The sequence below is a fragment of the Dipteris shenzhenensis genome, chromosome 30 (assembly GCF_047967505.1).
Source record: "Dipteris shenzhenensis isolate YYH24624 ecotype China chromosome 30, Dip_SZ_1.0, whole genome shotgun sequence".
Lineage (NCBI taxonomy): Eukaryota > Viridiplantae > Streptophyta > Polypodiopsida > Gleicheniales > Dipteridaceae > Dipteris > Dipteris shenzhenensis.
Genome location: NC_141625.1, coordinates 23,333,253 through 23,347,349, shown reverse-complemented (window position 1 = coordinate 23,347,349; position 14,097 = coordinate 23,333,253). Strand labels below are relative to the sequence as shown.

Below are 14,097 nucleotides of genomic sequence, written 5' to 3'. Positions count from 1 at the left end.
TTCTACACAACTGCGAAAATGTGAAAACTATCCCAATGTGGCGCTCTGGAGGGCCTCCAACCTCTACTACTCAGCTGAAACCTCCGGGCATTTCTAACTATGTAGCAAAAGAAGGGGAAGCTCTTCTCTCGGTGCCCCTCATCAATCCATTCACTCCCCTGGGTCCAAGTGCATGAACCTAATATGGGAACCACCATATAGCTAGAGTCTCCAAGACCCCAGTGTAAGGAGAATAGGATCAGGGTCAAGATACCACTGTGAGTCCTTGCCCCACTCCATGAAACCTGCAATCCTGATAGGCTGAACCTTCAAAAGAATATCATCGTAAGATCTGATAAGTCTGCCTCCCGATTGAACATCAAAGACAAGGGTATCCTCATGTGCATCCTACAATGCAAAAATCTGTAACCGAATGCCCGTACCTGAAAAACGCTCCCCAACAAGTGGACTCTATGAGTGGCATGTCATCTGTGTCGATCCACTCTGGCGGAATGGCCGCCTATATCTGCTGTATCCTGAGTGCACTCCCTCTGAGGTGGCCAACTGCTAAGAGTCTCTGATCCTCTGGAAGTCTCATAAATGCTATGTGAGAAAATCCTTCCAGGGCTCCTGGCCAAGCATTAGTCCATGTACTACAAACTGGCAGAGCAAGGCCATACACTGCAAGTTCGGGTCAATAGTATTGAGACCTCCTTCTCCTATGGGGAGAATGAGGTTCTCCCAAGCCACCCTGGCTACAACATCTGAGGTGCCATATAAACCGCTCCATAGGAAGTTCCTGATAGGTCTCATGAGCTGAGCAATACAACCTCTAGATCTACACCAACATGAGCAAGCAAACCAGGTAGTGGCCAATAATACCTGGTTCACAACCACAACTCTAGATGCAAGGTCAAGTCTAGCTAAACTCCAAAAGATGAGTTTCCTCTTGATACTCTCCAACACGGGAGCGAACTACTATACCGGAGAGATGCCCACCCCAACCTGGCATCCCATATACCTGACGGAGGCTCTCCTCTGAATCCAAGTGAGCCCTATGTCAATCCCCCAGAGTGGAGTGTCCTCATCACTGATCCAAAAACCATTGGATTTGTTCCAATTAATGTGTGCATCTACCACAATGCAAAACAAATCCAATGCCGTCCTGAATGAATTCAGTGTTAGTGGAGTGGCATCCAAAAAAGCTGTCATACCATCTACCAACTCATTGTCTAAGAGCTCATCCTCCAGCCTCAGAGGAAGCCTGAGCCCTACAATCGTAGCTTGAGCTCTAATGAAATAGCTCATAGCCTCATCCACAAAAAGGAATAAAAAGGGGTAGCCAACTACTGTTAAATACTTACTTAATAAGGTAGCAATCCAATGTGTGCTAAAACTCTTACCTCTAGTTGCATTTTTTGTGGTAGACTAAAGCATATCACAAGGTTAGGTATAGTGATAAATATTGAACAAACTATCTTCCACAAAATGACTTGGATTGACCTGCATATATTCATAATGCAAGTAGATCAAAGGATGTTAACATAGTTTATTTTTGCACATGAGAGTGTCAATGGTTTTCAATGTAGATCAAGACACCATTCCAAATTGCGATTGTATTTGTCTTATTACTCTCTTATTAAATTTGTTTATCATGAGATTATCATTGACACCTATCCATTTGATATGTTTGTTAACTAGAGTAGACTTATAGTAGATTGCAATGCTGGGGAGAGAAGGACCATAGAGCACACAATGTCATGTGGTAAGGTAATTTGATGTCAAGTGGTTATTTCCTTTTCTTTAGATAGTAGTGAAGACACTAGCTTTGATGAGGAAGAGGAGATTGCTAAGTTCTCTACATAGGGCCTTTGGATTGTAGGCCTCCAAAGGGAGAAAAGCATTGGGTATGAATTCCACGATTGCAGCCTACCATTGGACCTTATAACTACACTTGAGAATATTATAGGTTGGCATGATTGAGCGAATCCAAAAGAGGACCAAAAGATGAGGTTGTAGGCACTCTACACATGCGCGTGCGCGCACACACACACACACATGCATGCGCACGCGCACACAGAGAGAGAGAGAGAGAGAGAGAGAGAGAGAGAGAGAGAGAGAGAGAGAGAGAGAGAGAGAGAGAGAGAGAGAGAGAGAGAGAGAGAGAGAGAGAGAGAGAGAGAGAGAGAGAGAGAGAGAGAGAGAGAGAGAGAGAGATGCACCTTTAGAATCTTGTTTTGCTGCTTGGTATAAACTACATAGTGGTGGTTTAAGGTGACATGTTTTTTTGGATAAGATCATTTCAATGTGGGAGTCCCTCACTTCATCCCTCGTGTCCCTTTCCTTTGAGAGAAAGGACAATGAAGTTGTACCAAATTCATACTTCAAATTGCAAAAGATTGAGACAATACTATTTTGTAACATACACATTGCATATGAAACAATGTGTGAACTTCTAGTATGGGGCATAGAAGTTTTGAGTGCATATCTTGTGGAGTTAAATTCTATACATCGTGTTATAACTAGGCTTTATGTAAAGCCATTGGTCCACCTTGTATGCATTGAGAAGGATCTGTGTGAGACTTTGCAATTAAAGTACGTCTACTAGAATCTTGCGTGAGTTGTTAAGACTAGATGAGATGAGGTTATCGTTCCTAGATTTGTGTTACCAAAGGGACATTGAGAGTGCATCCCTATAAAATGTGGCCATTAAAATTTTATGGACATGTTGTGCTAATGATGCCAAGTTGATGCGAGACTTTATTCATGAGTACAACTTCACATAAAGTCTTTGGTCCTTGATCTTGTGTGCATTGAGAAGGAAATATACGAGCTTTTGACTATAAAAGATGGTACTACAACTTGTTTGAGTTAGTCTAGCTATGTCAAGCTACCTTTCACGAAGTCAATGCTACCAAAGATGCTTTGTTTGAGTTATTCTAGCTACGTGAGTTATTTTTCATGGAATCTGTGTTACCAAAGTTTCTAAGTTGCTTTCTGAGTGCATAGACAACATGTGGCCATGACAACTTCATGGACTTGATCTCGTGTCTTAAGAAGGAGATCTTCTGTAAGGATAGATATAAGTGTCTTTTTTCACATGACTATCAAATGGCTTTTGCCCAATTTTTGCATCATGCTCATGCTTCAAATTAGTTAAAGAAGAGAACCATGATGTATTTGTTATTACATTTATAGATGAGTTCAAGAGTAATCGGTTTATGGTTTGCATTCATTTGTGCATCATGCTCCATTTAATCCTATTAAAACACTTTGAATTGGACTTGAATTATGGATAAAATATTTGAATAGGCCAATAAAGCAAAAAATTATATCCTTTAAGCAATAGGTTCAAGGAATTGTCCAAGAAGCTTATAAATTGTAAAGTCTATGACTTGGGAAATGCAAGCAGATTACAAAGTTTTAATCACTATTAACAAGAGTCAATGAAAATGTCTTGATGGATAAATTTAACATAATGGGTTCAGTTTCTTGTAAAATTGATCATGTTGATCTAGAGCTCCGTATGGTTCCAAAGCCAACAATTTTCTATTTTTGCATAGAAAAATGCTATGACAAAAACCAAATTCTCATTAAATTTGAAGAAAATCACACTGATTAGGCATGCAACATTACTCTACTAAATTAACATAAGTAAACTTACCTAACTAAATTAACCGAACTAAACTAACTTATCTAATTCAATTAGCGCATGTTGAGGAGACACATGATTATCGATCCATTCTCCCGAACACAATCGATGGTAGGAAAAGCAACACAAAGCAAATAGGGGAGTGGGGACTTATTGAAGCGACGTGGCAACTTACTAAGGCTAGAACTAACCACTCAAAAAGGCACTTCACACTTTCATTGTCTTGCTAGACGCTGGTTGCCCCATAAACAGTGGTTTAGAACACTCAAAGAGACACAATTTAGCATGAAAATGAAGAGGGGGTTGTTCTTCAAGAAAGCCATGTGCTATGAAAGCAAAGACAAGGGAAAGAAGATCATGAGCAAAAATCGGCAAGCAGATCGCAAGCAAGCTCTGTGCCAGTGCAGGTTGTAGTGAAGCAAAAGAAGAAGAAACCAGCCGAAAGCGATGATCAAATTCAAAGGACCCTCCTTTTAACACAAGTAAACCTTGAAGCAATCAAAATTTGTCCTCCATTCTAGCAAAGTCTCCTCAAAGCTATCTTTGAATGTCCCAATCACTTGTATTCCTCATAAAAGGCAGTTTTGAAGCGAGTCGAAGCAAAACCATTCAAGCATGCCATCTTCATAGGAAGAATCTTCCTTCATCAGATTAAAGGATTTGAGAATGAAGCTTGAGTCTCCATCATGGGGTTGCACCTTGTCGATGACCTCCATTAAATTGGTGTCCTTTTTGAACTATCCCCAGAGTGACCTTGAACTACAACGTCTTTTCCTTCCTGGCCCTAATGCGGCAAAAGGGGGCATAGAGGGCCTTTGGGTTTTTGAAATCAATGCAAAAATGGGGCAGACAACGAAACTATGGCAAGAAATCTAGTTATTGCCATGGCTTAGGGAGTGATCAAACCTTACACACTGGTTGATCTCGATTTTAGAGCTGAAAGGAGCACATATGCTTTATGGCAAAATTGGGCAGGAGGTGGGCATCTAGACTTTAAGGGCAAAATTAGGCAAGAGGTGCGCAACTAGATCTTTGGGGCATGTAGCTTAAATTTTCAAGTCAGGAGTTATTCATGATCATCGTACTCATGTGCCAGAAAGAGCTACAATCATCGAAAGTGACATGGATTAAATTTTCACATTGAACTTAAGCTAATTGGACCGAATGATTTGAGAATGGGATAACTTAGTTTAATCGCATTCATTTGAACTCGAGAGGGAACTAATAAATTGATTTTCGATCAAAATTTTCTTAAGGGGACATATTACCACATTCATGAGGGAAAATGAAGGCATAAGGCCCCAAAATTTCCTATAGATCAATTCAATGAAATTGTTATGATGGATATGGATATGCTTGAGCACACTCACGGTTGGCATAAGGTTCCAATGTCTCCAAAAAATGTAACAACAACTTGAATTACATTCAAAGAAATCAATAAGGCAAGAGTGAATTAGAGATAAGGAACTGGTAAAGACTACCCTAATTTCATTCATCTTCCTTACATTGATCAATCTATAAGTGCCCAGATACAACTATTTAGAGATGGAAAACAATGAGGACTTACAATATGTATTTGTATACCCAATTAGAATTGTGGCACATGTTCCTCATTATAGATGATGAGCTAGTGAGTGATCTACAACCATATACTAGTCATTAAGAGTGTGAACAACAAACGAAAGAGGAAGAAAGGTGAATTGACAAGGAGTTATGGGGAGTATGGGTTTGATAAGGGCTTCAAGTTGGGGTATGCGCTTTGTGATTTAAGTGATGTGAGAGATTTTTTGACTTTTTCAAGAAAAGTGGGCCTTCATGGCCTTCATATAGTGTTGCTGGCCTAAGGAAATGGGATTGCAATAGAGCAACAATGTTAGAGCGTGCTGCCGCTTGTTGCCAAACCACTAGAAATGCCTACAGATGCCACCGCCTGCATGGTTCTTCCCATGTAATGCCCCGAAATTGATAGTGCTAAAACCTAGCATTTGAACACCTCGTTAGACATGGGAAAATGCTCTGGTTTGTTAGGCATTCTGAAGTTGTTTGGTAACAGAATTTGTTTTTTCGCTACTTGGGTTGGTGACTTCATTCTGATGTTTCAAAACAGTCTATCCCATGTCCGCTCCTTCCTGCATAGTTCTCTATGAAATAAGTCATGGAGTAGGCTTGACTCTGACCCGGTCCCCTGTAACCGTGCTGACGTCAAAGAGTGCCGAGCGAGGACACGCTCGTAAGCACTCGTGGTGTGCGGACTTGGATGCGTGACTAGCGGAAACAAGGGGTGCGCAAACGTGCAAGTTTCTACGTACAAGATATCGGCCTCTTTAGAGAGGGAAACAATGGGTGTTGAGCGAGGACATGCTCGTAAGCACTCGTGGTGTGCAGACTTGGATGGTCGACTAGCACGGAAATTGGGGGGGTGCACAAATGTGCAAGTTTCGACAGGCAAGATATTGGCCTCATCAAGGGAAGGAAACAATGCAGGGTCCAAACAAAGGAGGGTGGAGAATAACAGGAGCCCTCAGAGAACACATATATATATAATAATAATAGGAGCCATCCAACGTTGAATTGGAATAAAAGAAGATGATATAGGAGTGGGATATTTGGGAAGGGAGGAAGGAGAGTGAGGGAAATAATGGTGGGATTAAGGGTGGGATTAGGGGGGCAGATCAAGGGGAATGGCAAGAGAGGTGTGGGATACTTTCTGTGTATTTTACAATTTGGTTGCATTTCAAGGTCTGTGTTTTTTCGCCATAGCCAAAAACCTTCAAGCTCGCCATCGCCATAGCCGAAGCTCTTCATCTCCATCACCATAGCCAAGCTCTCCATCTCCATCGCCAGCCCCCCATCTCCCTCCCTCCCCAAATCCCAAGCTTCCCGCCCCCTCCCATCGCCATAGCTCCAGCTCCTTCCCTTCCCCCCACCTCCATCCCACCGTTTCCCCTCCCCATCTCCCCTTCCCCTCCCCTCCCCCATGATCCCCCCCCCTCCTCCCCCCCCCGAGTTATGAGTGCATTTCGTGCGGTTCGCCCCCCCCGCCCCCCGCCGCCTCGAGTGCATGGGTGAAGGATGCCAGAACTGCGCAGTGGAGCGCGCCAGCCTCGCTCTCCACCCGCAGCCTCCCCGGATGCGCTTCTTCCCGGCGTAGATCCGAAAAAGCTCCAGGAGCAGCAGCCCCAGCAGCATCATCATCAGCAGGAGGAGCAGCAGCAGCTGCATCCACAGCCCCAGAGGACCGCCGCCAGACGTGGAGGCGTGGGACGCAAGCGCGGCCCGTCGGCCGGGAATGAGGTCCTGCCCCCTGTCGTTGCCCGCGAGCCCGTGAGGACGCGAGCCGCGGTTGCCAAGGAAGCCGCATTAGGAACCCAATTACCCAAAACCGAAGGTACAGGCCGTCCCGCCAAGCAGGCCAAGGCAGCGCCGAAGCCCAGAGCTAACCAGGCACCCAGAACACGAGCTTTGGGTCGGAATAAGTTTGCCTCTCAGCCCGATCAGCCGTTAGATCGTTGCGATCTTGACAAAGCTGTTGCGGATATTCACGCGGAGGAGCGGTCTGCGGAGCGCCAATCCAGCAAAGGGAAGATGGAGGAGGAGAGCGCCGGTAGAAGCGTGGAGAAGGTCCCTGGAGGAGAAGATGAAGGAAGCACCGCTCCCCTTCCAGAGAGGGTAAGTTCAGGCTCATCTGCCACACTGATTTGCTCTTTTGTGGTCCGATCTTTCAGATTGTTAGCAACAGCTGCTTGCAAATGGCTGGAATCCACGGGTTTCCTATCTATCTACTGCCTTTATGGACTTCCCTGGTCATCTGATCTGCTATTCAGTCATTTTGTCAATCAAAACCTTTGTTTGCCTTGTTTCTTGTTTGGCAGGTGCAAGTAGGGGGTTCTCCTGTGTATAAGATAGAAAGGAAGCTGGGAAAAGGTGGGTTTGGACAAGTGTATGTAGGACGTAGGACGAATGGTGGAACAGAGCGGACAGGTCCCCAAGCAGTTGAGGTAACATAGCTTGACCCCGTTGTTGGGCATTTCTTTTCCCTGTTCAGGGTTGTTTTGCTGGAGTGCCTTGTTCCTAAAATTGTAATCTCGGTGTGCAGGTTGCTTTGAAGTTTGAGCACAGGAATAGTAAAGGTTGCAATTATGGTCCCCCATATGAGTGGCAAGTATATAAGTAAGTGTTCTCTCCTGCCAACATGAATGAGGGTAGCCTTTGAAGTCTCGTAACATTTTGTAGAATGCTCATTGGTTATTTCCGTGGTGCCCTCTGGCAGTACGTTAGGTGGAAGTCATGGTGTTCCTCGTGTACATTATAAAGGGCGACAAGGGGACTACTATGTCATGGTAAGTATGTGAAATTATTACTGTTTGGAATGTCGCGTGTTTGTCTATCTAGGTTATCAGGAAAATCATGGCAGAAAGCTTAAGCACAGTTGGATTGGTGAACTGGAATCATTGTACAAATGATGGACTTGAAGTTTACCTTAATGTCCTACAGGTCATGGATATGCTGGGACCTAGCCTGTGGGATGTATGGAACTCATCTGGGCAAGCGTAAGAACATGATTTATGGCTTCAATTATTCCCATAATTTGTCAATCTGCAGGGAGTTTTTCTGAGTGATATTTTCCTGTTTTTTCATCAGGATGTCTACGGAGATGGTTGCTTGCATTGCAGTGGAATCCATATCAATATTGGAAAAAATGCATAACAGAGGGTATGTTTGATTGATATCTGTTTAACATTGCTGTTGGCTTCATTCCTCCACGTTGCATCCTTCAGATTGTGCCTTTAAATCGTTAAATACTTCTTCACTGTGTGTTTTCCAGGTATGTGCACGGCGATGTTAAGCCTGAGAATTTTTTGCTTGGACAACCTGGAACACCTGATGAGAAAAAGTTATTTTTGATAGACCTTGGGTTAGGTTAGTTGTCAATCGCTTTTACCTTCTTTATTTGCAGTGAATTTCTCCCTTGATTTTCTCTGCTCATATGCCTCTTCCTTGCAGCAACAAGGTGGAGAGATGGCAGCACAAATCAGCATGTGGAATATGATCAAAAGCCTGATGTTTTCAGGTATTCTTATCATATGGGTTTTTTCTGTGGAATGTATAACCAGTTGCAGTGTCATGGCCTACAATCAGTTTGTATAAGTTTTGAAGCATATTGTTGAAAACAAGTTGACATATCTTTAACGGTTTGACCTCAGAGGAACTGTCCGCTATGCGAGTGTGCATGCACATTTAGGTCGAACAGGCAGTCGGAGGGATGATCTTGAATCATTGGCCTATACTCTAATTTTTTTGCTTAGAGGCCGTTTGCCGTGGCAAGGTTATCAGGTTTGTCAGTACTTAATTTTGGAATCACTGGACTGAAATTTTATGCAGTTGACCATCGGCTTTTCTGTGTTATAAGTGGGGTTTCAGCAATTGAAAATTTATGCAGTTGACCATCTGCTTTTCTCTGTTATAATTTTCAGGGTGACAATAAAGGGTTTCTGGTTTGCAAAAAGAAAATGGCAACATCACCTGAGATGCTCTGCTGTTTCTGTCCGCTCCCTTTCAAATACTTTTTAGAGACAGTGGTGAACATGAAGTTTGATGAAGAGCCGAATTACGGGAAACTGGTCTCTCTTTTTGATGGTGTTATTGGACCAAACCCTGCTGTGAGGCCAATTAATACTGACGGTGCCCAGAAGGTATTTTCAATGCTCTGAAGCATTCTTGGTCTGTTAATAGCAGGACTTTTCCATGTCATCAGCAGGCTATAGAAATCTTATTAGTTGTATCGGTGATTCTTTAAACTATCTGCATTCTATTTGCTAAAAAAATGATTATTTTGATATAGGTTGGCCAGAAACGAGCAAGACTGATTGCTGAGGAGGATGAAGATGATCAGCCTAAGAAGAAGATTCGTCTGGGAATGCCAGCTACGCAATGGATTACTGTATACAATGCCCGTCGGCCTATGAAACAAAGGTATGATTCGTAAAATATGAAGGTGCAACTTTAATTCATGAAATGCTTTTCATGGCCTTGAAGGCAAAAGTTTTCAGTGTAACTCTTAAGGGGATCTTTTGCTGTAAGGAAATTATTTTGATTAATAGTTGAAGGACAAGACAATGAGATAGTCCGACTTTGTCATTCAATTTCTAAAATGTCCTTCGGTTAAGAGCATCTTGCCTCATGTCTTGCGTCTAGACAAGCATATTGGAGTCATGCATATGGATTGATCTTGCAGGTATCATTACAATGTTGCTGATAATCGCCTAGCCCAGCATGTTGAGAAAGGGAACGAAGATGGCTTGTATATCAGCAGCGTTGCATCGTGCAGTAACTTGTGGGCTTTGATCATGGATGCTGGAACAGGGTTCACAGCTCAAGTCTATGAACTCTCGCAGTTCTTCTTACACAAGGCACTTATAGATCTGCCTTACCCACTAAGGTGCTCATAGGCTAGTGCTGTTTTGGGTTTTGAGAATCTTGTTTTGACACTGTTCCTTCTGTGTATTCAGGAATGGATTATGGAACAGTGGGAGAAAAACTATTACATCAGCGCCATTGCTGGAGCGAACAATGGAAGCTCTTTGGTAGTGATGTCTAAAGGTAATTCTAAGCAATTCTTCATTACTGTTCTATGTTTTACTAAATGAAGAAGCAGCTTTTGTTGCTATACACAGGGCATGTCTCTTTGTTTGTTTAGAAAGAGAGTGCAAATTCTATGCAGGAACGCAGTACACTCAGCAGTCTTACAAAGTCAGTGATTCTTTCCCATTCAAGTGGATTAATAAGAAGTGGAGGGAAGGGTTTTATGTTACTTCTATGGCCACTGCTGGAAGCCGTTGGGGTGTAGTCATGTCTCGGAATGCAGGTTTCACTGATCAGGTGAGCTTTCGGCAAAGGGCTATCTGTCTCCTATCTCATTTTCTCGCTCATAGTTTGATGAACCTCTGAATCAGTCAGCTGTCAGGGTCACAAAGGCTCACGTCTAGAAGTTTGTAATTGTCCTGTTTTTTTGTGAACTTTCAAGGCCTTGGGAAGATGTGAAAACCATGTTATATTGGGAGGTCCTTGCCAGTTATGCAGACATTTTTTGTATGATAATTTTCCTACACCCTTGGTTTTCCAGGTTGTCGAGCTGGATTTTCTGTATCCAAGTGAAGGTATTCATCGTCGTTGGGATAATGGTTATCGTATCACAGCAACAGCTGCAACTTGGGACCAGGCTGCTTTTATCTTGAGTGTGCCAAGAAGAAAGCCTGCTGATGAAACACAAGAGACCCTCCGCACGTCAGCATTTCCAAGCACACATGTAAAGGTTGGCAATCTATACTACTTTTATTTCTCCGAGTTTCAGGTACTTTTATCGATGGATATATATTACATTAATGAGCTTGCTTTTCTTTTTTCGCAGGAGAAGTGGTCCAAAAACCTTTACATAGCTGCTGTAAGTTATGGACGTACTGTCTCGTAGTAAAGTCTCTTGTAAGCACTGTATCTTTAACAATCCCTCCCAATACTGGAGGGACAAGGCTCTCGTGTACTCTTTTCACAAGGAACTGGCACCCCTGAACGCGGCTTACAGTGTTCAATTGGAAGGCACAGCTGTCTGTAGTCGGTCTAGTCAGATTAATATTTTGAAGCAAAACATTATGGGCTGTCTCAAAGATGCAATTGGTGGGTGCTTTTTTCTTTTTTGTGGTGGACATCCCCTCACCTCAACAGACCACCTCTAGGTTCTTATCGGGTGTTCTGCAATAAGGCCCCCCTTCAACAGCCTTGAAATGGCACTTGTTTCATGCTGCTGGACTGGCAAGTTGTATACTGAGGCATAACTGGGACAGCTTTCCTATAGTCAATCTGTAATTTTCCAGCTAATCTGGTTTTGCTGCGTTCCATGTCTCCATGTCTGTGAAATTGGTAACAGAGTGGGTGCCACTTTATTGTAGTGTTATTTTCTAATATTTGTAGATTTAATGAAACTGGGATAGGTATTATGTGTCGCGGTGGTTTATTTGTAGGATGGATGAGTGCGCATACAAGGGGACTGGAAGATTAGTTGACTGCATATTTCAAATTTGACACGACTCATGTCTATTTTTTATGGTTCACCATATTGATGAGGTGTTCACTAATTAACTTTTTGGTGGCTACTTCTAACATTTCTTATTTTAACGAGGACAGCCTGATACTAGCTTTTCCTGCAGATACTAGTACAAACCTCATGGTATGGTTTGACCAGAGGAAAATGAACCTAAATCAGTAACGTAGGCTAAACGTTTTACTGTTTGTCTGACTGTAACTGGGTTTAGCTTAACATTCAGGTGGCTGAAGCATCACTAATTGCAGTTGTGTTTCAGTAGCGGAAGGATGGCATCCACTGCTCTCCTGATGTGTTCTGTTTGAAGCTGGAATTGTTGCTCCGGAAAAGGGGTCAAGAGAGGTCCTCATCCTTTGGCTGCCCTTTGCTAACTCTCAGAATGGTGTGCATTGCTTTCTTTTTATTCTTTACTCTTTTGAGGACGGCAAATCTTTCTGAGGTAATCCAGGATTTGATGCATCACTGTTATTAGAAACAAGGATGTTTCTGGGCTTGCATGCGAATGTATATGTGAGCTTCTGAGAGCATAGCCCTTTCTCACTGTATATATGTATGGTTTGTCAATTTCTACCATGCTGCTTAGTTATGGAAGAGTCGTGCATTTCTCAGAGTTTCACCTTTTGAGGAAATTGCTATGCGAAATAGGCTTTCCTATTAATCTTTGGTGTTTTTATAACGAGTTTGATTAGCACTTTTACATTACAGCTTACAGCTTCTAAGACTTGTGACTCTCCTGTTATGTTTGAACTATGTTTTTAATATAATTATCGATTGAGAAATGAATTTCCTACTTTAAAAAGTCAAACTAGTTTGGGATGCTGTATTGATCTTTTGCCAAGTTTTTGAAGCCTTTAAATGTCCACGTAATGGTCTCATTAAAGGAGGTCTCAAACTAAGTTTGTGTTGACAAAAGGAAAGTTGGTGAAGCATGGGCTTAATCAAACTTTGGTTCAACATCTACACTGATAAGAAAAGTGTAAAATTGCATTGGCTCATTGTTCTAGAACTTGATGAAGGAATTGTAAAGGAGGCACTGGTTAATCAAAATGCCATCAGTGTCAACTGGCAGTCAAAAGCTATCAACTGGCAGTCAAAAGCTATACTTCTCTCTTTTTGTCTCTCTCCAAAAGAAGTTCTAAGCGCTCATCAACTAATAATGCAATGAAGCAAAGGCACCCCAAAATAATGAAAGGATTAACTCAAGAAAGTAAGCAAAAGCACCCCAAAATCACAAAATGTGATTTGGTAGTGTAGGTTGATGCTTTTCTTTTGTCGCAAATTGCTGGGTGAGTTGTGAACAAATAAATTGTATAAACTGCCACTTGAAGGGAACTCTTTGCATTACAGTATTGTATAAAAATCTCATTACATTGGTCCCATAACAATCTTAGCGACCAATTATGGACAACTGATTTCAAGGAAGATTGAGGTGGCAAGACGGATGAAAAGGTGGATTTTAAACAGAAGTAATGAATTGCTTAAGAGGGGACGGGGGAGAGAGTGAGCATTTGCAAAAGGTCGAGTTTTGGTGGGTGAACGTCAAGCTAATACAATGTACAGGAAACCCTCGTTATTACTATAAATTATTGAAGAATCTGATGGATACGTAAAAACCAGTTATAGCCCAATGCTGTAGAAAGACAATGCTCTAGTAGAATGGGTGATCGTATGTGGTACTTGAAGGGGCAACTATTGAAAATTTGATTTGGTTTGATACATGTAAAGGTCGAGTTTTGGTGGGTGAACGTCAAGCTAACACATATATACAGGAAACCCTCGTTATTATTATAAATTATTGAAGAATCTGATGGATAAGTAAAAACCAGTTATAGCCCAATGTTGTAGAAGGACGATGCTCTAGTAGAATGGGTGATCGTATGTGGTACTTGAAAGGGCAACTGTTGAAAATTTTATTTGGTTTGCTACATGTGAAGTTACGAACGATCTCAAGACAATGCTTTAGTAGAATGTACGAGGGTGATTCTCTGTGGCACTTGAAGGGACAACCGTTGGAAAATAAAAAGGGACAACCGTTGGAAATTTGATTTGGTTGGATACATGTTGAAGTCAACGAATGATCTCAAGACCAGCTTTAATTGTTGAGTTTCCCTTGAAATTGGGTCCAACCTTAAGTGCAATAAGGTGCAGTTAAAATTTTCAGAAACGTGAGGAATACATTTATCTTGCACAAAGTCAATAGCAAAGCTCCCAGCTATCTATGAATGACTTACATATCTGTGCCGAGGAAATTGGACTTTCATCCTTACAAGGTTGAGCAATGTAATTGGTCTTTTAGTCCTTAAAGTGTGTGTGAGGCATGGGGTGTCTAGGTTCAGTTATTAGGCAAAAATGTCAATAGGGGAGGAAATCC

General features: G+C 42.2%; 1 protein-coding gene across 1 annotated transcript; it reads left to right on the top strand.

Annotated features, from left to right (window-relative positions):
* The first annotated feature begins 6,637 nt into the window (after positions 1-6,637).
* LOC147881859 (casein kinase 1-like protein HD16) lies at positions 6,638-11,724 on the top strand. The gene is made up of 16 exons (XM_087401409.1): positions 6,638-7,300; positions 7,504-7,629; positions 7,728-7,801; positions 7,902-7,971; positions 8,126-8,181; positions 8,273-8,344; positions 8,457-8,551; positions 8,636-8,702; positions 8,836-8,965; positions 9,106-9,324; positions 9,474-9,604; positions 9,867-10,041; positions 10,141-10,231; positions 10,353-10,510; positions 10,755-10,943; positions 11,040-11,724. Exons 1-16 carry the CDS (start codon positions 6,704-6,706, stop codon positions 11,097-11,099), a joined length of 2,310 nt encoding a protein of 769 aa, XP_087257535.1. The 5' UTR covers positions 6,638-6,703; the 3' UTR covers positions 11,100-11,724.
* The last annotated feature ends 2,373 nt before the right edge of the window (positions 11,725-14,097 follow it).